At 36.6% G+C, this 24,938-nt stretch overlaps 1 protein-coding gene across 3 annotated transcripts in view; it reads left to right on the forward strand.

Moving 5' to 3' along the window:
* The window catches only part of LOC145694436 (uncharacterized), a 59,495-nt gene that overhangs the window by 16,212 nt on the left and 18,345 nt on the right, over positions 1-24,938 (forward strand). Inside the window, exon 2 of one of the 3 annotated variants that reach the window (XM_081770656.1) lies at positions 5,406-5,467. In XM_081770656.1, coding sequence (XP_081626782.1) covers positions 5,406-5,423 — 18 coding nt within the window. In that variant the 3' untranslated portion in view covers positions 5,424-5,467. Of the gene's footprint in view, positions 1-801; positions 1,047-5,405; positions 5,468-17,497; positions 17,767-24,938 lie in introns of those variants that run through there. The other 2 variants (XM_081770655.1, XM_081770657.1) reach the window with 2 other exon arrangements.

Raw genomic sequence — 24,938 nt, forward strand, 5'->3', positions numbered from 1 at the left:
CTCATCACTGGGGGTGTGGTAAGAGGGTAGCCAATCACCACCAGCCGTCTACTGCCCTCAGCGAACCACGAGTAACCAAGCTGGCCACTCTTCATAAACGTCACTATAACTTTTCGCGGGAAGACAACGATGTTATACCTTCTGTACTATAGTCCAAAATGCTCTTGCTTAATATCTTGCTCTATAACGACATACGGTGATGGCAGTTCAAATTTGGCGAGAAACATTTAGTGTCCCTGAAAGGAAAAAGATCTTGCATGAAAACAGTATTGGCTGCCAAGAGTAATTCTTAATACGGAGTGTCACAAAGTTTTTGATGCTTTTCTGTAGATCTATTACTATGATCCTTATGTGTTGTATTACGGACAAGGATTTCTCGTGTATGAGACAAGCTTATAGTTAAAAAGGTTGCGTTGACGAGGGTCTCGCGCAATGCTAGGCAATTCGGAAATAACAAGGTTCCTATTTCTAATTCATTATTGGGATTCAAATAATTCAGAGATAATGAATCATTATCTTGTTAAGAAGTTTTACGACTGAATTCTATTAACCTATTAGTGCGCAGAGTTCCCCATTGGTATTTTGAAAAGTTTTTTTTTTGTCTATATGGTCCTAATAGTACTCTGAAATAGATATTAGAATAATTTTGATTTTTTTTTTTTTTTTTGGAATGGCAACTTCAGTTGCCAACAGGCACATACATATTCAAAAAAGTGCATATTTTGAAAAGTTACAATTTTGAGGGAGAAAATACACTGCAAAAACATAACTATTAAAATCAAATCAATCCTTCCTTTACAGACCTTCAATCCTTCCTTCTGGAGTCTTTCAAATCAATCCAGTTGAGTCTTTCTCCTCAATACACATTGTACCAGAAAACAGTGCTAACCCAGCGTCAATATGTCATACAAAGAAAATGCAACGATGCTATGACGAAACAGACTCCAAAGTGACTTCATGGTTAAAACCAGCAATGCCAATCCATGAATTTCTGCGCTATGACGAAAAATTGCCATGGCAACTTACGTTGCCAAGGGGACGCAATGGGTTAATGTCGGGTAAGGACAGTCTTATGCTTTTTAACTGACTGAATCTTAAATAGATCTTTGTGTAACAGTTATGTGGGGAATGTATACGTTGGTATTCATCAAATAAAAGAATGTATCAAAAAAGTTTTCCATATGCAATTGTGCGCATAATAATTGATAAGTCATGCATTGTATTTAGGTTCAATTTTACGGACTGGTCAAAGGGCCCGGGGCCAGAGCGGTAAATTTCCAGGGAAGCCATACAAATGCCGAGAGTGATGTATGGTATCTGCAAAAAATAGGCTGTCCACAACAGAGAAGTTGAATGGATATCTACACTGAAAACTGATTGGTGAATTGCACTAGGAAACTTATTGGCAATATTGCTTTGTATTTTGTTGTTAAGTTGGTTTGTTTTACTTTTATTTAGTATTCCAAGGACATACCACGTACAATTATATTCTGTCTTTCATTATGTTTTTGCTTATACGCAACAGAATACGAACATATAACTGACAAGAGACGGAAAATTTCTTTTTAAGCCTACGGGCAGAAAATATCTAAATGAGAGTTTGATTCTATTGCACAGCTGTTTATTATGAAGTTGTCTGATATCTTAGTATTATTATTATTAGCTCTACTATCCTCTTTGTTGTAAATATTTAGTGGGATGTCACTATTCTTAAATATGAACAGTTTGAGTTTGCGCAAAATAATTTATTCTTGCTGGATATGGAATTCTAATGTACATCTTCAGTAGTGCAACTTAGCTTTCGCCGTAGGCCCTGCAAGTGAACTGGACGGCCTAGGGAGGTTAAGTAGTCTACTTAAAACTAATTTATACCTGAAATCTTGGGAATAATTGTGAAGCGTAGAAATACTTTTCCTTCGGTTATTTAGTAAGCTAAATTAAAAGTCCTAAAGTGCTGCCAAAATGTCTTGAGCTGTGGCAAAAATGGGAACTAAAGCTCACACCTTTGACACTCCCACGCGTTGAGCCAATAAGTGTTCAGCTGTTGCTAAGCGAGAAAGCCTTAGCGAAAGAGAAATGAAATGAAATGAAATTGTGAATTTTACGTCCCAGGGTTATACTGGTTAGAGTAAAGTAGACGTGATGATGAGTAATGAATGAAATGGTGGAATGAAGAAAGTGGGAGGAAACGGGAGAACCCCGAGAAAACCACGCACACGGTGTTTGTCCACCACAAAGTTCACTTGGCGGGGGCTGGGATCGAACCCGGGACCCCGATCACCAGAGGTGAACGCTCTACCACTGAGCCACCGTGGTTTCCCTCAACGAAAGGAAGTGGAATTCCTTCAGCTGATAGCAGCGCTTAGAATGGAAGAATAGGTATCAAGCCAATGTGGTGTATCCATAGTAAACTTACATGTATAGGATATGGATAGCCACATTAACGTCACCGTTACCAGTGAAAATGTTAACGCATTTATTTCATTAATGAACACGGTCGAGATAATTACAGTAAGAAAAGCAGCATATCCTTTTATCTTAGGCAACCAGCAACGCTTTGCTGCTGTTCAGGTAGCATAGAAGCTAGGAAATTATATATATATTATAAACGGGATATGGACAGTCGTTGTTGAAGTCGCCGCTACCTGTGAAGATGCTAACGGATTTACTTCATTAATGAACTCAGCCGAGATAGGTATATTTTGCAAAATAATAAACAAAAATAAATAAATAATAATGAATATAGAACAACTCTATGGAATCCGGGAGTTCAATGAAGCATTCACAGAAATTCTACATTAACTTCTGTTGTTAGTCAATTGGATCCAGTTTCTACTTTGTATTCCTATTTCTGCGAGATTCATCTTAATATTGCCCTCTCATCTGCACCTAGGTCTTCCTAATGGTTGTTTTCCGATTTGGATTTCCAGTTATAATTTTGAACGCGATCCTAATTTCTTCCTTTCTTTCTACATGACCTACCCACTTGAGCCTCCTAGACTTGATGACCCTAACAATGTTTGCTAAACAGTATAAACTATGCGGTACCTTGTTATGAATTTTCCACTCTTCCCCATTTCCGTTCCTCCTTGGTCCGAATATTCATCTCAGGAATTTATTTTCAAATACTTTCAGTTCTTCTTTCAGAGAAAGCAACCATGTTTCGCAACCATACAGCACAACAGGCATGATTATCGTTTTATATATTTTAAGCTTCACACATTTCCTCCACAGAATACTCGACAACAAACGATTTTGAACTAAATAATAACACAAATTCCCTGCTTTCAGTCGACATTTAATTTTTACGTGAATATGGTCTTCGTCTGTTAATATTGAACCTAGATATTTGAGACTATTCACTTTATCGAAAGTATTATTTGATATTTTGACGCACCCATGATTTCCCGCATTACGATCTCGACGAACTTCTATGTATGTAGTGATCTCTGCATTTACTTCTAAACTCATGTCCCTTAATAAAACCTCTGCATTTCTTTGTATAGTTCTCGTATCATTCCCTATTATATTTAGATCATCGGCATATGCCATAACCTGGTAAACACCATTCAACTCTTGACCCTGGTTGCTGTCTTTCATTTTCTTGCGTCAAAGTAAGCTACCGTGTTTCGCAAACGTAGAGTACAACATACGTAATTATCAAATAACATAAATTAATTTAAAAATCGCCTTTGTTCAACAGTTATCTTGTAGTGTAACGTACGTACGCATTAAGATTTTAATCTTACGCGCTAGAAAAAAAATATGTGGCAGCTGCGGACTTCACTAATACATTTCTGTGAAAATACAGTAGCAAAGTTAGGGGAATATGTTTCATATTTTTGGTTACATTTCAATTTATGATGATTGTAACTTCATGATTCTTTTTAGATAACCAGTTGAGATTATGATCAGAGTGGAGACTCCTGTCCACCTGGAGATCCGGAGCTATAGCCCCCCAAAGACCCTCCCATAATCCGGCCCTGCGTAAGCCTCATAAGTTTGGCGAGAACTTCTCTAGAGTCTCTCCCACCCGTCCGGAGACCTAAAACATTTTTATTTTATTTTCACATCAAATGAGTGTTACTATTGTAATATTCTACACGTGGTTCTTATTTATAAACAAAACTAAGTGCTTTTTTTTTTTACTACAAATACTACGAGAAAGGAGACGACAGATACTGCCACCATTTTTAAGTTGTGTGACATAAGAAAAGCACTAGCTGTTCAGAAGTGGGTATAAAACCAGCTGTAAAACCTTCATTGGCATTAGTTTGAGATGGTCATCTCCCTTTTTTTCTAGCTTGTCTGAAGCTGTAAAAGATCTAACCTTACCTAAGTCTTTTAGCTTGCCTAGAGCTTTAAAGTTTTCTGCGCACTTAGCTTGCCTGGAGCTCTCTGGTATCATTTGCTTGGCTGCCTGGGCCTTTTGAGACTTACCCAAACTACATAGAGAACATCTATGGGTCCTTGGACCACAATTAAAATAATTTTGAATGTTTGTTACGTTTGTATATAACAAAATATCAAAACTTGTATAATATAAGGTCGAAGGAGAAATCCATATATATATATATAGTCTTCTAAAAGTCCTGCAAAAAAGTAAAAAGCAGTAACTTTGAAAGTACTGCTTACAATTTTGTATTTTGTTTGTAATGTTTAGTGGAAATGTTAAAATTTTTGTTGGCAACAATGAACGGATGTAAACGTTGACGTCATTGCTGCAAATCACGTGACAAAGATGGCGTCTACTCAAGAGAAAGCGCAGTGTGTGGCGTGGTTTTGTGAGTTAAAATCTAGTGTTTTGGTGAGAAGAAAATTCCGACAAAAATATCAGAAACAAACACCTGTAGGTTCAAGTATCAAGAGATGGTACGATAAGTTCCTAGCTACCGGAAGTGTCTTGGACTTGCCTCGTAGCGGAAGGCCAACAACCAATGTTGATGTTATTCATTCCGTGCAGGAAAGCGTGTTGCCAAGTCCAAAGAAATCGTTGAAACGCAGATCCTTGGAGCTGCGAGTGCCAATGACAACGCTACACAATATCGTTCGTAAGAAAATAATACAGAAGTTTACAAGCAAAAACCGAAAGATGTTCAGGACCTCCGGAAAAAGATACGTGATGTGATTGGGAGTATTATTGATGAAGCACGTCGAAATGCCATTCTTGGATTCCCGAAAAGACTTCAGCAATGTTTGGACGTAATAGTGCTCAGCTGGAGGTTTAGCGTTGAAAAAATGCTTGGGAACAAAATTTCAGACTTTCTTACAAGTCCACTAAAAGTTTTGTACAAATACAATAAATGGTTACAAAGTTACAGCATATATATATACGTAAAATAAACTTGAAACAATTTTTAAATCGACGTATTTTCTTAATCAGAAATTTTCTTTTATCTTTCTAGGTTCAAGGGTCTAGATAAATTACACACGACATCCACGAGATTAGGCAGCAGGAGACAAAAACGTAAGTTATCCAATAAGGAAAATAATGGAAGCATAACATATACTCTCAAGCACAAATTTTCAATAATATAAAGCATAAACATTAATGGTCAATTCGACAGTTGTGTTGAAGTTTTAAGTTATAAATCTACTTTAAGTTACGGTATTTGATCATGACTTTATGATACTTAAATAATTTTTCAATTAACAAATTACGTAAGGTAATGGAAATGAGGAATTTAAAATAATTCTGGTAGCGAAAGGCGTTATATTCTGAATTATTCTGTTAAATTTCCAATAATGAAAAGCTACTTCCTGTTTATTGACAAAACAAGGAAATTGTATTAACTCCTTTCATGTATGGACAATAGTTTAATGCTGTATGTACAAAGACGCAAGAAAACGGGAAAATTTCAATTAACGTAAAATGCACTAATAAACACAGGGAAAAATACATTTAATGATGAAAATGTACGTACGCAATATGCAGTTAACAGTGTCACTGTTACTTGGATATCATTTTACTTCTTGGAAACCACATGGGAGAGATGTGTTCCATTTAAGTGTACGGTGACCTCTGAAGTCCTAGGTGTATCATGTTTCAAGGAAAGTTAGTGTTTTCTTCTTCAATCTTCTGTTTCAGTCGACAATGGTTGCAAATCGTGTTTTGCACGCTTTGCTTTTGAGATGTTCCCATGGATATATCACAGAAAGAAATCGCAAACTCCTAAATTCAGGGCATCTCGAAGGTCATAAAATATCACCACTACATGAAACGTTTCACATTCCACAAACACATTTTTCATACCACTCCAATGTTGAATCATTAGCAAAGGCAAAGCTTTCTCATCTATATCGCACTGGTCTCGAGCAAATGCTGGTGCTACAGTGTTTCTAAACTAGGCTAAAAATTTCCTGTTTCTCTGCTCTATTCTGTATATCACAAGTAGAATACCTATAACTATGCTGCCCAAAATGGCTTTCAAACGAGATTTTCGAGTTTTAATATCAAACTTCTTGGTTCCTGTGTTCAAAATTAGTTTCGGTGTTAGGTATATATACTGCAGTGCATATGTACTGTATATATGATGAATGTTCAGTTGCTGTTGAGTTGCTGTTGAGCTGTTACCTGAAGAAGGAGCCTAGTGCATTAAGAGCAAACTGAAACTCAAAGGTATTGTATTGTGGTATTAAATATAGTTGGACTTATTAAATATTTCAGAAGCGTGTACCCTGGTCCTATACATCTGACTGGAAGTAGAATAAGGTATATTCTAGGGCCAGAAGCACCCATCTCAGAAGATAAACCCTTCTAAATTCAAGTAACCACAGAAGTTTCTAAACATCTATAAAACAGAATAAGGTACCCGTTGAGTTAACTATAAGCCATTATATAGTCTCATCGTAGAAGGTAAATCTCAACACACCACACAACAGCCACCTTCCTAAAATTAATTTTCTTCTCTCACAATACGAGATTACTATTTCGCAATAAGAATGATTTCACATCTTTAGTTCCGTGACTAGGCCATAAAAGTACGCATCTTTGGTTCATGCATCATTTTACATTCGTTACTTTTCAGCACATAACACCATGCTCCGTACTACATAGTATAACATCACCACGTGAAATATCTTCCATCAAATAGAACAAGATAAACCACAAAGGCCTAAACACCTACGAAAGAGAGTAAGTTACCCTATCCGTAGGTTTATAAATATTTACGATAAAACTCATCTTAAATGTATAATGATAAAATCCTCGGAATTTCGATTTTTTAAAAATCTGTTAACCCTAGAAGTCCGCATGGGGTCAAATTCGACCCCACAATTGTGTTAGCAGCAATTACGTTTGGGTATTTATTTAATTCACTGATTTCGACTTAATTAAAACATTTTAAGTAATAGTAAGCATACATCTGCATAATCCATATAATTATCAATATTTAATCCAAGTAAAAGTGTGAGAAATATCATAAAATATATTATGTTGGAGTCAAAAAATACCCCCCAAGCGGACTAGTGTCAAAGGGAACAATCTAGAACCCTTAAAATTTCAGAATTACATACTTACACTGCAAATCCTTCCGAAAAAATATTTTTCGGAATTTCAAACACTTAAGTCGGATGGACCCATATGCCTCTTCCAAATTTTTGGTAGGAGTACGTACTCCTCACAAAATCAAGGTGTCCTTGACCCTTCTGACCTCATATCAGGTGACTATCACATGAGTGACGACAGCAAATCAAAGACGAATGTATTAAGGTTCTGGATTAATTGCTAATACGCACTGTAGTTAGGTAACATTGTTCTCTGCTGTGGCCAGTTGCAATCTGCATACTAATTTCAGCATGACGCAATTTCAGAGGTTGTGCCCATGCACTTACTTGTTGTACACTTTTTACTTGAAATGCATATTCCTCCTTCTCGTCTTGTATATTCATTTCCAACGCTTCAATTTGCTTACATATACCAGACGTTATTTGTGTACTCCTTTAATTATCATAATATATCTTATTTTTACAATCATTTCCCCTGAAGTTCCGCTTGAAGTGATCATTAGCAGGTATGCGATTCTTAGGTGGCCAGACGCTTCTTAAGACAGAGATTTCATTTGATTGAGATGAACCTTGTTACTACCTATTTAAATTATTTTCCTTTGTAGGCGTTTGGTTCTCTAGTTACGGAAGAATCAAGTTGGGATTTCGATTCAAACGAAATTAAAATAAATAAGTAAATAAAAGTCGCTAAACGTCCTCGGATGAACTTATTCGATCTTCATCAAGAATAGCAATAGAAGTTGACCAACTTTGTATGAATGTGAAGCTTACCATAGTGATAGATGTTGACCACCTTCGTATGAATGTGAAGCTTAGCAAAGTGATAGTTGTTGTTCACTTTTGTATGAATGTAAAGCTTAGCATAGTGATAGATGTTGACCACCTTTGTATGAATGTGAAGCTTAGCATAGTGATAGATGTTGTCCACTTTTGTATGAATGTGAATCTTAGCATAGTGATAGATGTTGACCTTCTTTGTATGAATGTGAAGCTTACCATAGTGATAGATGTTGACCACCTTCGTATGAATTTGAAGCTTAACAAAGTGATAGTTGTTGTTCACTTTTGTATGAATGTGAAGCTTAGCATAGTGATAGATGTTGTCCAACTTTGTATGAATGTGAATTTTAGCATAGTGGTAGATGTTGACCTTCTTTGTATTAATGTGAAGCTTAGCATAGTGATAGATGTTGACCACCTTTGTATGAATGTGAATCTTAGCATAGTGATAGATGTTGACCACCTTTGTATGAATGTGAGTCTTAGCATAGTGATAGATGTTGACTACCTTTGTATGAATGTGAAGCTTAGTATAGTGATCACTTTTGTACGCATGTGAAATACTTCCCTGTGCAGACCATTGGTTCCGAAATCATGGCCATAAAAGTTGGAGTTTGCACTTTGTAAACGTTTTTCGTAAATAATTCTCAATATGTTATTTAGAATAAACATACATGAATGAATAATGAATGAATTAATAAACATACATGAACAGCACAGCAACACTCACTCTGGCAGCAATCCCGAGAACATTGGATTAATAGTAGACGCCAGCAAAGCTTCAAGATCATATATACATGAATGAAACTTGATCCATTTTAATTTGGGCTAAAAGAAAGTAAATGACAGAATGGTGGATTAGTTAGGCTGTAATTTAGGCTGTCCTTACATTAAATATTTTATAAAATCAATGGGAATTTCTTTTATGTTTGTTCTGAAGAAGAATTTATCGGTAGCGATTTTTTATGTTACTGACTTTACCACCTGTAAACAAATATAAAAAATATTAATTACTATGGAAACTTCCTCAAAGTAGAACTTCAAAATGTCCGCCTTCCTTTCATGATGTTTTATGTGCTTCATTTCAAACCAGAAAGTACCAGTACTTTCCAGCGAATAAAAAAAATCATGCAAATATAATGTTACACTATTGTGAGCAATCATCCAATACATGTTAATGATACGAGTTGCAGAGAAGTGTTGAGGGGATACAATATGTCCCAAAATATCTTGCAAGTTGACCGCTAAGTGTCTGCGAGAACCTATGCAAAGGAGAAAGCTTCCTTTCTCCAGAGGAGGAATAGGATTTTTCTGTTTGCCTGGAAAACATTTCACGCCTCATTCCATAGCGGTTTGCGTCAGTACAACGTAAGATTTGGGTCTTAGTTTATGATAGTCTGGATAGCAGTCATAATTGCTTGTTGCATTATTTGAATTGCGTTGCGGTTCAGCTCACTTTACGAAGACTATTATAGATTGAGTCCTTTGAAACTGTAAGTAGACGACATAAAATCTACTGTTTCCGCCAACATAAATATTTCATGATATTCGCTAGTTAAATTTCTCCAGTGCTTGCTTTTAAGAATGTAAAGCAAATAATATAATATTGAAATCGCAGTGCACATGCTATTTTCATACTATATTTGCCCCTCTTTGTACATTACCCCCATTGGGTATAGTTGCTTTGAGAGGTTGACAGCTGTGGTGAGAAAGCAGGCAACCCATCGGACGATGGTTTGCGTGGCTACTGTATTGCTTCCTGGAACATGTCTGGATGCCAGTCGTGTCTATGAATGAAGTGACATTAGTTCCTTGCTCTGAAATTCGGTGTAGTTTCTTCTTCAAATGCTGCAGTGGCCCTGAAAAGGGACGGGAACTGGTGATGCTGGTTTCGTTTGCTGTTTGAGAATATTGAAAACCTACTTTCATTTCCCTTGATTGTTGTGGAGTAGTCTGCTGGGAAATTAACTGCTGTTCGTTCAGTGGCCTGTGATGACGCATGTACCACAGAACATCTTGTTTAGTCATGTATTGCAGATATCGTAGTGAAAACTTCCAAGTACGAAACACCTCCGTTGTTGAATACACTAGTGATAGGCATGTCCATAGCCGAAGCAGTTTTGGCATGGTTTTAGTATATTTGTATTTCCAGAGCCTTTAACTTTGCATTTCTTGGTTTCTAACTAGAGCTCACTGTCTCTGAGCTTGCGAAAAGAGCCCGACCAATGCTATAGACCCTTTGTCGTTTAGGATAAGTGTGACACTACTATTGTCAACAAGATGCTCATTAAAATCTTTCTTATTGTAGTCGATGGTGACGGCTCTGAGGATTCCTTTAAGTACGTAGGTGCGTGGTAGGGATCTGCTATTTCTGGCATTCTTTGTTGGAGGTGGGAATTGAAGAGAGATAATGATTTGGTGTCTAGGTTGAACGAATTGTTTTAACTTTCCCCATCAGTTTCTTCTTTGGGTGTTTCTTGCGTTATTTGAGTGGAGGTGGATATTCTTTGGATTCCAGCATCAATTTCTTTTTGGGTGATTGTTTGTGTTGGTGGATTGGGATCTTCAGACTAGGATTCACATACTCCTTCTTCTTCTTCTTCTTACCTTTCGTTGATATCTTCCATGTGCTCATCTGATGTTATATATGTATATGGCACCTAGTTGCAGTCCTAGTGCCTTGAAGTCAATCTCTTAGAAAAACCCATCTTTTAATCGAATATCAGGAAAGATGACAAAGTAAGCCTTTTTTGAAATTGAATTGAAATCTTTATCTTTAGCATCCCACAATTGTTGCCTTTAGGGGAAAAACATCCTAATTTTTCTCTAATTCCCCTTATGAGGTGTATGATACGAACATGCGAATGCTACTTTTTGGAAGGTTGGTTTATACTGAAGAGAAATAGGTACCGACCAAAATCGTAGGGTAAATAGTAATGATGCAGTAATTGCTTGTCTGGAAGTCTAAAATTTACCTTACCATCCCCAAATACCAAAAGGGTTAAGTATGTGTGTTGTTTTTCCATATCCGAACAAAAATTCAACCAAAGATATCCGGATCATTGGACGCCATGCATTTAAAGTACGATTGGGGAAACAACGAACAAATTTATGCGCTCTAGACACCAGACTAAGAAATGGATGATCGCTCCCATTCCAGAATTGACGCCCATGGTAAATACATGATTATTCATAAGTCAGCAGTTATATATATTATAAAACAACAAACTATAGTATATAATACAGAAATGTTGTATTGTAGATTGTTCAAATGTATTTTGTTCCTACTTCAGTACTAACTTTCTATGATCACTTCGTCCACATTATGTTCTGAACTTTTTTTCAGTTTTTTCCGTTTCACATTTGTATTTTTTAATAGCCAATTCTCAGTAAAACTTACTGTAATATGAAACGGAAGTGAAAATGTTGTCTACTGAAACATCCAAGAAGAATTAAGAGCGTTTATTACATTTTACCATGTGTATAAGTATGTATTGTACGTAATTGACTTCGTGGACACATCGGAATCAGATTGCCGTCTTGTTTGGATGACTCGGATTATATGGACCAACACGAGATGTCGGAACTTATTGTATTTGAAATATTCAATAGACAAACTGATACATTACAATATGCACACAATTAAACACATATTCGTAATCATCCTATCTGTTCATAAATACACAATACAAAACGACCGACCAAATGTCACACACATTGGAAGAAATGAAAGCGTATGTCATAACACAATATGATGTTTCCCATGAACGTAAATTCTCCTGAATTTACATCAGTTCATTTGAGACATTTTTTGTAATCATCTATAGCAAGACAAAAATGAGATGTTAATAATTGTTCAGTGTAAGTTTTAAAAAGTACGTAATATGCAATTGTTTATTTTTCTCTGGAATTCCATTGTGCTCTCACAGATGCTTTGTTTATTCATTTTTACATTGCAAAACAGTATCATAGAAAACTAGATTAGTTTTTCCATGCATGGTGATTAGATCCGCCAGTCTGCAGATTATTACGTTTGGCTGATTAACGTATCTGTTACAAGCAGGAAGAAGAAATACATATGCTCGCCTGAAAACAGTAATAATGAGGTTTCAATGACATTCGCAAAGGAATTTTACTGAAATATATATATTTTTAAACTTTTTCTTATACAGTACAAGTCATTAAAAAGCTAGTCATTTGGTGATATCAGAAACGAATTTGTGGTTTGAGTTGGATCGTTCAGTGACAAGAGTTGGAAATTAAAAGGAAAATCCAGATTTTCCAACGAAAATTGCCTTTTATTTTAAAAATGAAATACGGTTGAGCAGTGATTCAGGATATTTGAAACGACGTTGTCCGAAATTCTTTGGGCGAGGGAGGAACCTGTAAAATACAACGAACACTATATACTTTTCTAGAATTGTAATTGGATAGTCTAGAAATATAAAGACAGTTTGCATATAGTTCATTCCCTAATTTACATTTATTTAAAACACAGATCAGTTAACATTTTATTTAAGCAGAAATTAGGGCCTATGTTTAGCAGAAGGGGTCCAGCTCTTTTCTCTAAAAATGTTACTTTTTTGGTAATTTCTGTTCACATTCGGTTAGTTTAGGGTAGAGTTGGTTAGTTTAAGTTAGGTTAGGCTAGTTTAGGTTACGTTAGGTTAGTTTAGTTTATGTTATATTGGTGTAGAAGTCCCGCATAATTTTCCAAAAAAAATGATAGAATTTCGCTTATTTCTACTAATATTACGTTAGTTTAGGTTAGTTCGGGTTAGCTTACGTTAGTTTATGTTAGGTTAGGTTAGATTTGGTTACGTTATGTTACGTCTAAGTACTTGTATCACTCATCTCTCCTGTAAATTTTGTGTTTTTTAAGTGCTTCTGGACCCCTTGTACTAAACATACTCCGAAATTAGAAACCGTAAGAAAAATGCTGTGATAATTTGGTGTCTAAACTCATTATCAGAAGATTTGTTTCATTAGGGCAGCATAGGCGAGAACTAAGGCATTTTATTTATGTGCATTGGTGAACGTTTTAAATAGTGTACAAATGTATTGTACGAGAAAAAGAAATCGCATAACCTTTCTATACACTGAAAGAACCCAAACTATCTAGGCCAAGTACTGTTAAAGATTTAGGCGTTATTTTTTATCCTGAACTAAATTTCAATCAACACATAAATACGGTAACAAACAGCGTATATAGAAACTTAGGTTTAATGTACAGCATAGGGCAAAATTTTTTTCAGTGACACAACGTTAGTAACACTTTATTTTACGTATGTTAGATCAAAATTAGAATATTGTTCTACTATATAGACCCCTAATAATAAAAAATAAGATTGATTGTATGGAGTTGGTCTCGAAAATATTACTGTGAATTCCCACTTCCAAAACAAGAGTAGAGAATACAGGGACATTTTATTGTGCAAAAACCAGAAGCAATATATTATTTAAATCCCCTATGTGGAGGCTGTGTACGTTATATAATGACATTGTAAATACGCTTGATAAAGTGGATGTATTTAATTTATTAGATAAGAGGTTCCGATCATATGTGAAGCAAGAAAGTTTCTATAGAAATAATTAAGAATTTTATGTATGTAACATTTACTGTACGTACAAAACACTATAATTGGGCATTAAGTCTGTTGTGTTGTATATTAAATAAATAAATATTGAGTTGTCTTTTTTACTTTAAAATTTACCGATTATGTACGAAAGCTAACGGACGCGGTAGTGATGGATGATATTGATGAAACAACTAAAGTAAAGTTCAGTAAGGAAGCATGTCTACAATAAGTCTAAGTTTTCCCTTAGTTTTCCTTGATAGACCTAACCTTAAAATCATCTCTGAGTATGGCTTTTCCAAGTGTAAATTTCAAGTCATACTTAGATTCCAGATAGTTTTGAAGTATAAACCTTTGTATGCTTAGACCAAATGTAAAATGAAGACAGCGCAAGAATGCTTGTGTATTAGACGTAGCGTTAGAGACTCTCTGCACTGCTTTGCGAAGTGAAAATTTTAAGTCATGCATGACAGGTGTACTAATTTAAAGGAATTTTAAGGCTAGCTTTATATTATGTATTATTGTGAAGTCTGAATGAAGCTTGCAATCCAGGGTTGCCATATTACTCGATTTTCAGGTCCTTTATTCGTCCCCCGCTTAAATCATCTCTTAATTACGAAACACCACGCGCTTTTTTGGATTGGAGAAAAATCTAAGACGACTTTGTTGATAAAATGTTGTTGTATTCAACGTAAACCGCTGTCAATCTCAATCACGATTGAGTTAAATTTGGAATCAAGCTCAGGATGAACAAGTCTGTGTTTTTACATAGTCTATGTGTTCATCTAGTCTTTATATATTCAGAAATGATTGCAAATTGAAGTGCGTTATCCTTAGCATTTTGTTTAGATTAGATTCATTATTAATATATTTTTTAAAAAATGTTCATGCTACACTGAGAAAGATAAGCTGTAACCTACTGGAGGTTAATGGATAATTTGGCTGTCAAAACCAGTTAATAATTCACAACAACCCTTCTGAGATAAAAAAGGTTAATTGTGCGAGTTCACCGGTAATCAATCGAAGAAGGTTACTGGAAAATGAGTAGAAACAATACAGTACTCGGCTGTTATTAACCTACAAAGTAGGTTAGAAGAAGGTAACCAATTCAAGAAGGTTAATTTAATTTAATACCCTCTGTTATCAACCGATTTTCACACAAGCAACTTGTAATATTTACCAGGTTACTATTATTGACGCACTCTGTTTCATTAACCGAGTAGTCGGTTGTTCCAACATGCTGCCTAGGTGACGGATTGCAAGCTATGGTCGGTAGTGGTAACTATGTGATCGGTTAGCGGTATACCTGGGAGTAATTACACAGTAACCTAGCAATATTAACCTGTAACGCAAGGTTGCAATCATCTTCTCTGTTAACCTTTTTGGTTCGGTTGCTAGAACACATGGCTTTGTTGTTCCTATATTGACAAACTTACTTGGTTACTGTCCACCTCTTCCTTGTTCCCTAGTAACCTTTCTTTTTTTGCGTGTGGATTTTATATATTGTAAGCCGTGATAATTTTGTATGTTAGTACGATTTCAAATAACAATCTTTAAAAATAATTAGAAATTTTCTAAAGAGATGGATCAAGAATCGTAAATATGTTTTACCTTTCTTGTGATAAAAATTTAGAAATTATTTTGTATTTCTTAGAGAGAAAACCTATGAACAATATCTGCCATATATTGCTTGCTTTTCTTCTCTTGGAAAACTTGCCTTACAAATATCCTTACAATTACATATATCTTACTGTAATACTTACTTTACAATTTGAGACTCACATTTGTTGAACTTAATAAAACATTAAAGACAAAAACTAAATTAGCTTTACTTTAGTTTCATTTGAAAAGTACATTGGAAGTGTCACTTAACAAAGAAATCTCTTTAAAATCCGGTCCGAAGGATCCCAGATCAGTATTTGTAATATACAAGTTCGCATCAGTACTTACAGTTTAGAATCCCCCGCTTTTGTAATTTTAAAATATGGCAACCCTATTGCAATCGAGGAACTAGCAGTTTTGCTATAGCCTTGGTTAGATCTGCAGCCATGTAAATGCGAACTTGTGCAAGCCTACAGACTTGGCCTTCAAGGTAGGCCTATTAAAAGTCTGCAATGCTATTAGAGAGGGGGAGAAAATGGTAGTGCCCTAAGTATACCAACGCACATGGTGTTCGCGCATCAGAAAAACTACTTGGAGTGGATTTTTTACTATCAGGGTGCCGTTCCAGGCGCTCTACATGTGGTTATTACTGCTCAGACCCTTAAACCCAACAGGCTATATGGATGGGACATCGACTTGAGCACATTGAGTCGCACGAACACGCACTTTATTCTGCTTGAAGATGAAGTTTTGCAAGTTACCCACATATAATCGAGAGACAGGATTGACGATGTCATGAATGTATGAAGCACTACTCATGATTCCATCTTAGAAGAGCAGACATAAGCGCAATGTGTATCATATTCTCCTGACATGACATTGTTGAGTACAGATATAGCGACTGTCTACAGTACAGATATAGCGCTATACAGGTATAGCGACTACGAACACATGCTGGATTTCCTCTCTTGTCTATACATGTACGAACATGTTCATACTGTATCTATGTCTAAGATAGAAACGTTGTAATCTATGAATACCACTATCCTCTACTCGCCATGAGATTAACGTTTTTCTCAACATCACCAAAGCTATTTTCGATCGTGAGCGGATGTCAGAAATAATTGTAAGGAAGGAATGGGAAACAATTAAGTGTTCATGCTGTCACATATCGTATCATTGTCGTTCTGATAGCACGTCTAGTCGCAGTCTTCAGGACAACTGCAACAATCCTTCTGTCCATACAATCCCCAGTGCGTCACGTAGACACATCCTCTATTAAGAAAATAAAACTATATATTTTCCATCATGTACAGTATCGCTGGACCACTGATACATCACATCTCACGCTAACGCGAATGTTTCGAACGACCTGTCCCCTTCCTCAGGGGCGGACTTAGGATTTTAATGTTGGGTAGGAACGTGCCTACCCAACCTATACGCTAAAGCCGCCACTGCTCTCTCACATGTTAACTCGCGTTCTTGAGAAGAATGATTATGGAAACATAAGGCGTAGTTCCATTGTCTCTGGTTGCAAGTCAAAACAGAAGAATCATGTCAAATGGTATGCAACCGCGAAATGACCGTGTCATGTGTTACTGCAGATAGTCAAATGAATCTTAATCCAAAGAATAAGCAATCATGAACTTCTCGCCTTCAAAACTAACAAACTAAACAAGCTTGAAATAAATTGCATCTGGCAAACTCTGGTTGCTAATACCACTTAAAAATAATATTAAAGGCTTTCTTGTCAGACTATCTATGAATAATATGCGTTGCTTGTGCTTGTCGTAATATTATTCTTAACACGGATATTTCTTTCATAAGATATAGATAGCCTAAGAAGATTTCCTGTTAGGTAGATTTAAAAAGCGAGACATTTTATCAATGCTTTCATTTTAAATGTTGTTACAGGAAAATGGAAGATTTCACGCTCGCCTTGCTTCCTATAAACTTTACATCACAGTCATTGTTCTATCTTTTTAATAAACGAATTCCTAGTTAGTTTAACTATCGTGTGTGATCATGAAAACTTTTCAAAACAATTGTTCTCAAATTTTCTTGTAGTTTTAAAAGAGGACAAAGCGTACATACAGTAACAATTATTATATCCTTTGGTTTAACTGTGACATTCAGCCAGGAATGCCTTCGAAGTATTCGTCTGCTACTTACTTACTTTTGATAACTGGACTTTTCTTGGCCATAATGCCATTTCATATAAATGCTGCAGTAAGACTTCATGTAAAAACTCCCAACAGTCCATGTCCAGAAGGTCAAAGGGAACCCTATGGTGATTGCATGTGTAAGTTATAACTATTTATTTAATTATAGAGAATAAAATTAGTGTGAACTTCTAAAATTACTGTCATTTTTTATGAAAAAAAATAAAATTTGGAAAGAAGATTTTTTGAGTTTCTAGTTTTCCTTTCTATCGATATTTCGCGAGATCATGACGAGGACAAATAGCTTTGGTGCTGACGTCCCCATTCCACTGTAATGAATCAATCAGTCAATATTTGGCTTGAGTAACTTAATTGCAATAAATGAGATTAAATATTCGGCATTTTGGTTTATGTTCACTTTCAGAGAAAGGAACTGACAATTTGGAGGTCAACGCTAAATAAAAATCACCAAGGTTTTTCTTTAGATCAGGGACGTGCAATGGAAGATCAGCATTCGGACGAGAGTATAAGACGGCGTCCCCGTACATATGAGTGATGTGGACAGACCAGCAGCGAAGCGCCACTATGGTTGGCACGAAGCGAAAGAAAATTTTCAAAAAGAAACCCTGGTTTTCGTCGATTTTGAGGACTTTTTATTACTTTTCTTTCCTTCCATTTTATATACGTGCACATGCATTTTTCTAACATTAGTAACATTACAGGACCACTTCCTAAAGCAGGAAGAGGATTTAAGTACATACCAGTAATTTTCCATGTAAGTTTCCCTTTCTCTTTTTTCCTTTCCTTCATTTCTTTCCTTTTTTCCTCCCAAATTTTGACCCCCCTTACTTCCGCGCCCGACGCCATCGCCCCGTTCCCCTCCCAGCATGTAGTGCTTTAGATTTCCCACGAGCAAATAACTGCACAGTTCTCATGCCATAAAATACTTCTTATTTCCATATTACAAGTTTTGAATTTTAGTAATAATTAAACACATTTCATTATCTCGAATAATCTGAAAACTCGATTTTATTTGAACTTTGTTTAAGATCGAGTATTTCACTCCAGGGAAAAAGTGATCTGCAAACCAAAACATTATTCTGACCTATTTTAGGTCTACGGCAATAAATCACTATAAATGTGGTGTTTCTAATATAATATCATGTTTGATAGACGATTTTATATTTCTTTCTTTACATTAACTTTAGAAACACATAAGTAAAACAAATATAAATGCGTTATTTAAAAAATAAACAGAATACCCCTTAGCTATGGTAGGTAATTAAAGCCTGTGACAAACATCTTGGCATTTCAGCTAAACGAATAAAACGCATGCTCAGGCGCGACGTTGCCAAGTGATAAAGGGGTGTGGCTATGGCTAAGCAGACAAACTACAGCGCGATCAGGTGACAGGGAATAGACGTGGATGTGTACAAAATAAACGTGGCAATACCGCTCACCTCTCATTTGCCAGCAGCATTTAAAGGGAACTTGGAGCGCCGCCTTCAAATGCCAAGATGTTTGTCACGCCGTTTAGGTTAGCCTCGGTTAGTTAAGCTTAGGCTAAGTTTCATTAACTTAGATTCGATTAGATATTAGGTGTGATCAAAAAATACGGTAAATAATTTTATTAGAATCAAAGTATTAAGCTTACGTGGAATTTAATTTAACCTTGTTCTGTCTTTGAGTAGCAATGCAGTAATCTCAACGTTGAATCCGAGACTGGAAGCATTTTTGAAAAGCTTCTTTTGGAAGGGCCTTTACCTATTCTATCATGGCCCACTCAATGTCAGAAAATGGTGTCCAAACTTTTTCCTTCAAGCACGGTTTTAATTTTTGGGAAGAGCAAGAAGTCGCGTCATGTGATATCTGGACAGTACAATGGACGTGGACAGACAGGAATATTTTTTCCGACCAAAAACTCATGTTCGTTAGTCAAAAGTCGGGGAACGAATTTTACACTCAGTCTTCTAATTTCCAAATCGGTGGTTAAAATGCTTTCTACGGACCCGTAAGAGATGTTTAGTACTTTGGAAAGCTCTCGAAGCGTTATTCGCTTGTTTCAACGAACAAGTTTTTAGCACTTTTTGCACGTTTTCTTATGTTTTTAAGGTTAATGGGCGTGCAAAAACGGTTTTGAGGTGAATGAGCGTTGCACGTCTTCTACCGACTCATTACCAATTCTAAACCACTCATACTACTTGTAAACAGTCTTCAGAAATGAAATTCAGTTTTACGTCCCACGTTATGCCGGCTAGGCTAAAGAAGAGAAATAGTCTTCAGTCACAACATTATCGTCATACACCAATTTCAACATTTCATGAGTTTCTTTGAACCCGGCGAAATTAAAATACCGCTAATTTTACAGTAATTATGTGATATCTTCAAATAGATAAAATATAATTTAAATATGGAACAAGAGCGCCCTAGACAATATTATTTTGCGTGAGATACCTTTATCACAAGTCACCTAGTGCTTTTACGTTTTCAGCTGTTTAGAAACGCGAAAATAAATGCCAATTTTCAAAATGGCTCGAAATCGAAAGCAGATAAGTAAGTCGTGATAACGGTTTCTTATGTAAAATAATATTGTCTAGGGCGCTCTTGTTCCACATTTCGATTATATTTTATCTATTTGAAGATATCACATAATTAGTGTAAAATTAGCGGTATTTTAATTTCGCCGGGATGAAGACTTAATGTTCACGCGTTGCTGATGCCCGACAGACGCGGTAAACACAACCTCTCTTTAGCGGCTCTCAAGCTAACTGACAAGATAGAATGTGTTCTAACTTGACGCTATCTGTCTCAAGGAATCAGGCTATGCTACAAATCCCATCAATTGTTTGTAGCGTCAGCAGTCATATCTTGTATATTGCAGTTGGTAATATTTAACGCTAATTTACAATGTAGTCCTTCTTTCAGTTGTTCAATTTTGATTCTTGGTTGAAAGAGCACAAAATACAATCAAACAAGAAGTAAAGATCTTCAGAATACGATCTCATAGCTGAATGTCGCCAGTAATTACAGCCACAGTAGGCAATCTTGACTTCTTGAGTTTAGCTACACAGATATCAATCTTGGATTTAAGATTCATGTACATAATAACTATTGATGTACAACGTATATGGATGATTTACGTATACATCTGGATTAGCATAAGATTAACAATGTGCTTGCTTTTCATAGATACCAATCAGCGAATGAAGACTTATTATCTAACAATCGTTGGTGTAAATAGCAATCATGTTTATGTCTATAAATAGCAGTCAGAAGTTTAAAACATATACGTATCAATCACTTATTTATTTATTTATTTATTTATCGACGCAACAGGCATTACTGCCCAATTACAGTGTCTATATATGAACTTGAATACATAATATTAGAGCATAACGTAAAACTTGAATAATTAAACGTGCCTTCCTGCAGTAGAACAGATCACTACTACTTCCCTGTTTTAAGGGATGGTATTTTAAACATCTTCCTGCAGTAGAACAGACCACTACTACTTCCGTGTTTTGAGGGATGGTATTTTAAACACCTTCCCGCAATAGAACAGACCACTACTACTTCCGTGTTTTGAGGGATGGTATTTTAAACACCTTCTGCAGTAGAACAGACCACTACTACTACCGTGTTTTGAGGGATGGTATTTTAAACATCTTCCTGCAGTAGAACAGACCACTACTACTTCCGTGTTTTGAGGGATGGTATTTTAAACACCTTCCCGCAATAGAACAGACCACTACTACTTCCGTGTTTTGAGGGATGGTATTTTAAACACCTTCCTGCAGTAGAACAGACCACTACTACTTCCGTGTTTTGAGGGATGGTATTTTAAACACCTTCCTGCAATAGAACAGACCACTACTACTTCCGTGTTTTGAGGGATAGTATTTTATACACCTTCCTGCAGTAGAACAGACCACTACTACTTCCGTGTTTTGAGAAATGGTATTTTAAACATCTTCTTGCAGTAGAACAGACCACTACTACTTTCGTGTTTTGAGGGATGGTGTTTTAAACATCTTCTTGCAGTAGAACAGACCACTACTACTTCCGTGTTTTGAGGAATGGTGTTTAACCCTTTGGGGATCTCATGGTACAATTTGTACCATACGGGGTGTTTCATGGTACATTGCGTTATAACTCTCCTATTTGAGCTTTTTCGTCCGGTTCTTTTTTGCTTTACAAGTCCAGAAGCATTGCAGAAGACATTACGGATGGTTTCACACCTTCCTTTGTCGAGACATAAGAGGTGATGACGTCATAAGTCTAAAATTTATATTTTCGTGTAATACTTTTTGGGGGGGTTTATGTAAAGTATTTTTGGTCGGCTTATTTTTGCACGTAGAAGATTGAAATTTTGCACAGACATGCAGTCCACCGAGTAGTATTTACCAGATTTTTTCTTGAGATTTCTGCGTTAAAACAGGGGGGATCCAGAGGGTCGAAAATTTGAAAAAAGGAATATTTTTACCCCAAAATCCCGTTTTTCCTCATTTTCCCGCCTTAGATAAATGACGGAGACAAGTGAATGGTACAGCCTGAAAGGCAGTTCTATTCTGAAGAGAATGATGTGCGACACATGGCCTTAGGGTAATTAGGGAAGTGTCAGGGAATTTTTATCAAAATATACTTCTGTATAGGGGAATTTTGGACATTTTCGGCACTGTTTTTGTGCTGGCTTATTTTTGCACCTAGAAGATTGAAATTGTGCAGAAACATTCAGTCCACCGAGTATTATTTACCGGATTTCTTTCAGATTTCTGGGTTAAAACAGAGGGGTAGAGAGGGGCTAAACGTTGAAAAAGGGATATTTTTACCAAAAAATCCCTATCACGGGATTTTCCCGCCTTAGATACATAATGGGGACAAGTGAATGGTACCGCCTGAAAGGCAGTTCTATTCTGAAGAGAATGATGGGCGAAACATGACCCTAGGGTAATTAGAGATGTCTCAGGAAATTTTTTACCTGAGATCATGGTGTTTTACGGTAATTTGGGGCATGGTGGGAATTCCTGAAAAAAATTCTCCCGCCCTTGGTATTCAAGATAGAAACTTGAAATTTGGCACACACATTCAGTATACCTAGTACTATTTATCAGATTTTTTTTAGATGGCTACGTTCACACAGGGTCGCTCCAGGGGGCCCAAAATGCGAGAAAAAATTTTTCCCTTCGAAATTTTCTTTGACATCATTTTTCCCGCTCCTGGTATATGGTATGAGCACGCAGGTGGTATCTTTTGGAAGACAGCTCCATTCTAAAAAGAATGAGGTATGAACCATGATCCTAGGATAAATAGTGACGATGCAGTAGCTGCTTGACTGAAAGTCTAAAAAATAGCCCCATACCCCGGATCACTTAAGGGTTAAACACCTTCCTGCAATAGAACATCTCACTACTACTTCCGTGTTTTGAGGGATGGTGTTTTAAACACTTTCCTGCAGTAGAACAGCCCACTACTACTTCCGCGTTTTGAGGGACGGTATTTTAAACATTTTCCTGCAGTAGAACAGACCACTACTACTTTCGTGTTTTTAGGGATGGTATTTTAAAAACCTTTCTCGAGTAGAACAGACCATCACTACTTCCGTGTTTGAGGGATGGTATTTTAAACACCTTCTGCAGTAGGACAGACCACTACTACTTCCGTGTTTTGAAGGATGGTATTTTAAACACCTTCTGCACTAGAACAGACCACTACTACTTCCGTGTTTTGAGGGATGGTATTTTATACATTTTCCTGCAGTAGAACAGATCACTACTACTTCCGTGTTTTGAGGGATAGTATTTTATATACCTTCCTGCAGTAGAACAGACCACTACTACTTCCGTGTTTTGAGGGATGGTATTTTATACACCTTCCTGCAGTAGAACAGACCACTACTACTTCCGTGTTTTGACGGATGGTATTTTCAACACCTTCTGAAGTAGAACAGACCACTACTACTTCCGTGTTTTGAGGGATGGTATTTTGTACACCTTCCTGCAGTAGAACAGATCACTACTACTTCCGTGTTTGAGGGATGATATTTTATACACCTTCCTGCAGTAGAACAGACGACTACTACTTCCGTGTTTTGAGGGATGGTATCTTAAACACCTTCACGCAATAGAACAGACCACTACTACTCCCGTGTTTTGAGGGATGGTGTTTTAAACACCTTCACGCAATAGAACAGACCACTACTACTCCCGTGTTTTGAGGGATGGTATTTTATACACCTTCCTGTAGTAGAACAGACCACTACTACTTCCGTGTTTTGAGGGATGGTGTTTTAAACATATTCTTGCAGTAGAACAGACCACTACTACTTCCGTGTTTTGAGGAATGGTATTTTAAACACATTCCCGCAATAGAACAGACCACTACTACTTCCGTGTTTTGACGGATGGTATTTTAAACACATTCCTGCAATCGAACAGACCACTACTACTTCCGTGTTTTGAGGGATGGTATTTTAAACACCTTCTGCAGTAGAAGAGACCACTACTACTTCCGTGTTTTAAGGGATGGTATTTTAAACCTCTTTTGCAGTAGAACAGACCACTACAACTTCCTTGTTTTAAGGGATGGTATTTTAAACCTCTTCTGCAGTAGAACAGACCACTACTACTTCCGTGTTTTGAGGGATGGTATTTTAAACACCTTCCCGCAATAGAACAGACCACTACTACTTCCGTGTTTTGAGGGATGGTATTTTAAACACCTTCTGCAGTAGAACAGACCACTACTACTACCGTGTTTTGAGGGATGGTATTTTAAACATCTTCCTGCAGTAGAACAGACCACTACTACTTCCGTGTTTTGAGGGATGGTATTTTAAACACCTTCCCGCAATAGAACAGACCACTACTACTTCCGTGTTTTGAGGGATGGTATTTTAAACACCTTCCTGCAGTAGAACAGACCACTACTACTTCCGTGTTTTGAGGGATGGTATTTTAAACACCTTCCTGCAATAGAACAGACCACTACTACTTCCGTGTTTTGAGGGATAGTATTTTATACACCTTCCTGCAGTAGAACAGACCACTAATACTTCCGTGTTTTGAGAAATGGTATTTTAAACATCTTCTTGCAGTAGAACAGACCACTACTACTTTCGTGTTTTGAGGGATGGTGTTTTAAACATCTTCTTGCAGTAGAACAGACCACTACTACTTCCGTGTTTTGAGGAATGGTGTTTAACCCTTTGGGGATCTCATGGTACAATTTGTACCATACGGGGTGTTTCATGGTACATTGCGTTATAACTCTCCTATTTGAGCTTTTTCGTCCGGTTCTTTTTTGCTTTACAAGT

This window comes from Thermobia domestica, chromosome 9, assembly GCF_964235325.1.
Source record: "Thermobia domestica chromosome 9, izTheDome1.hap1.1, whole genome shotgun sequence".
Taxonomy (NCBI): domain Eukaryota; kingdom Metazoa; phylum Arthropoda; class Insecta; order Zygentoma; family Lepismatidae; genus Thermobia; species Thermobia domestica.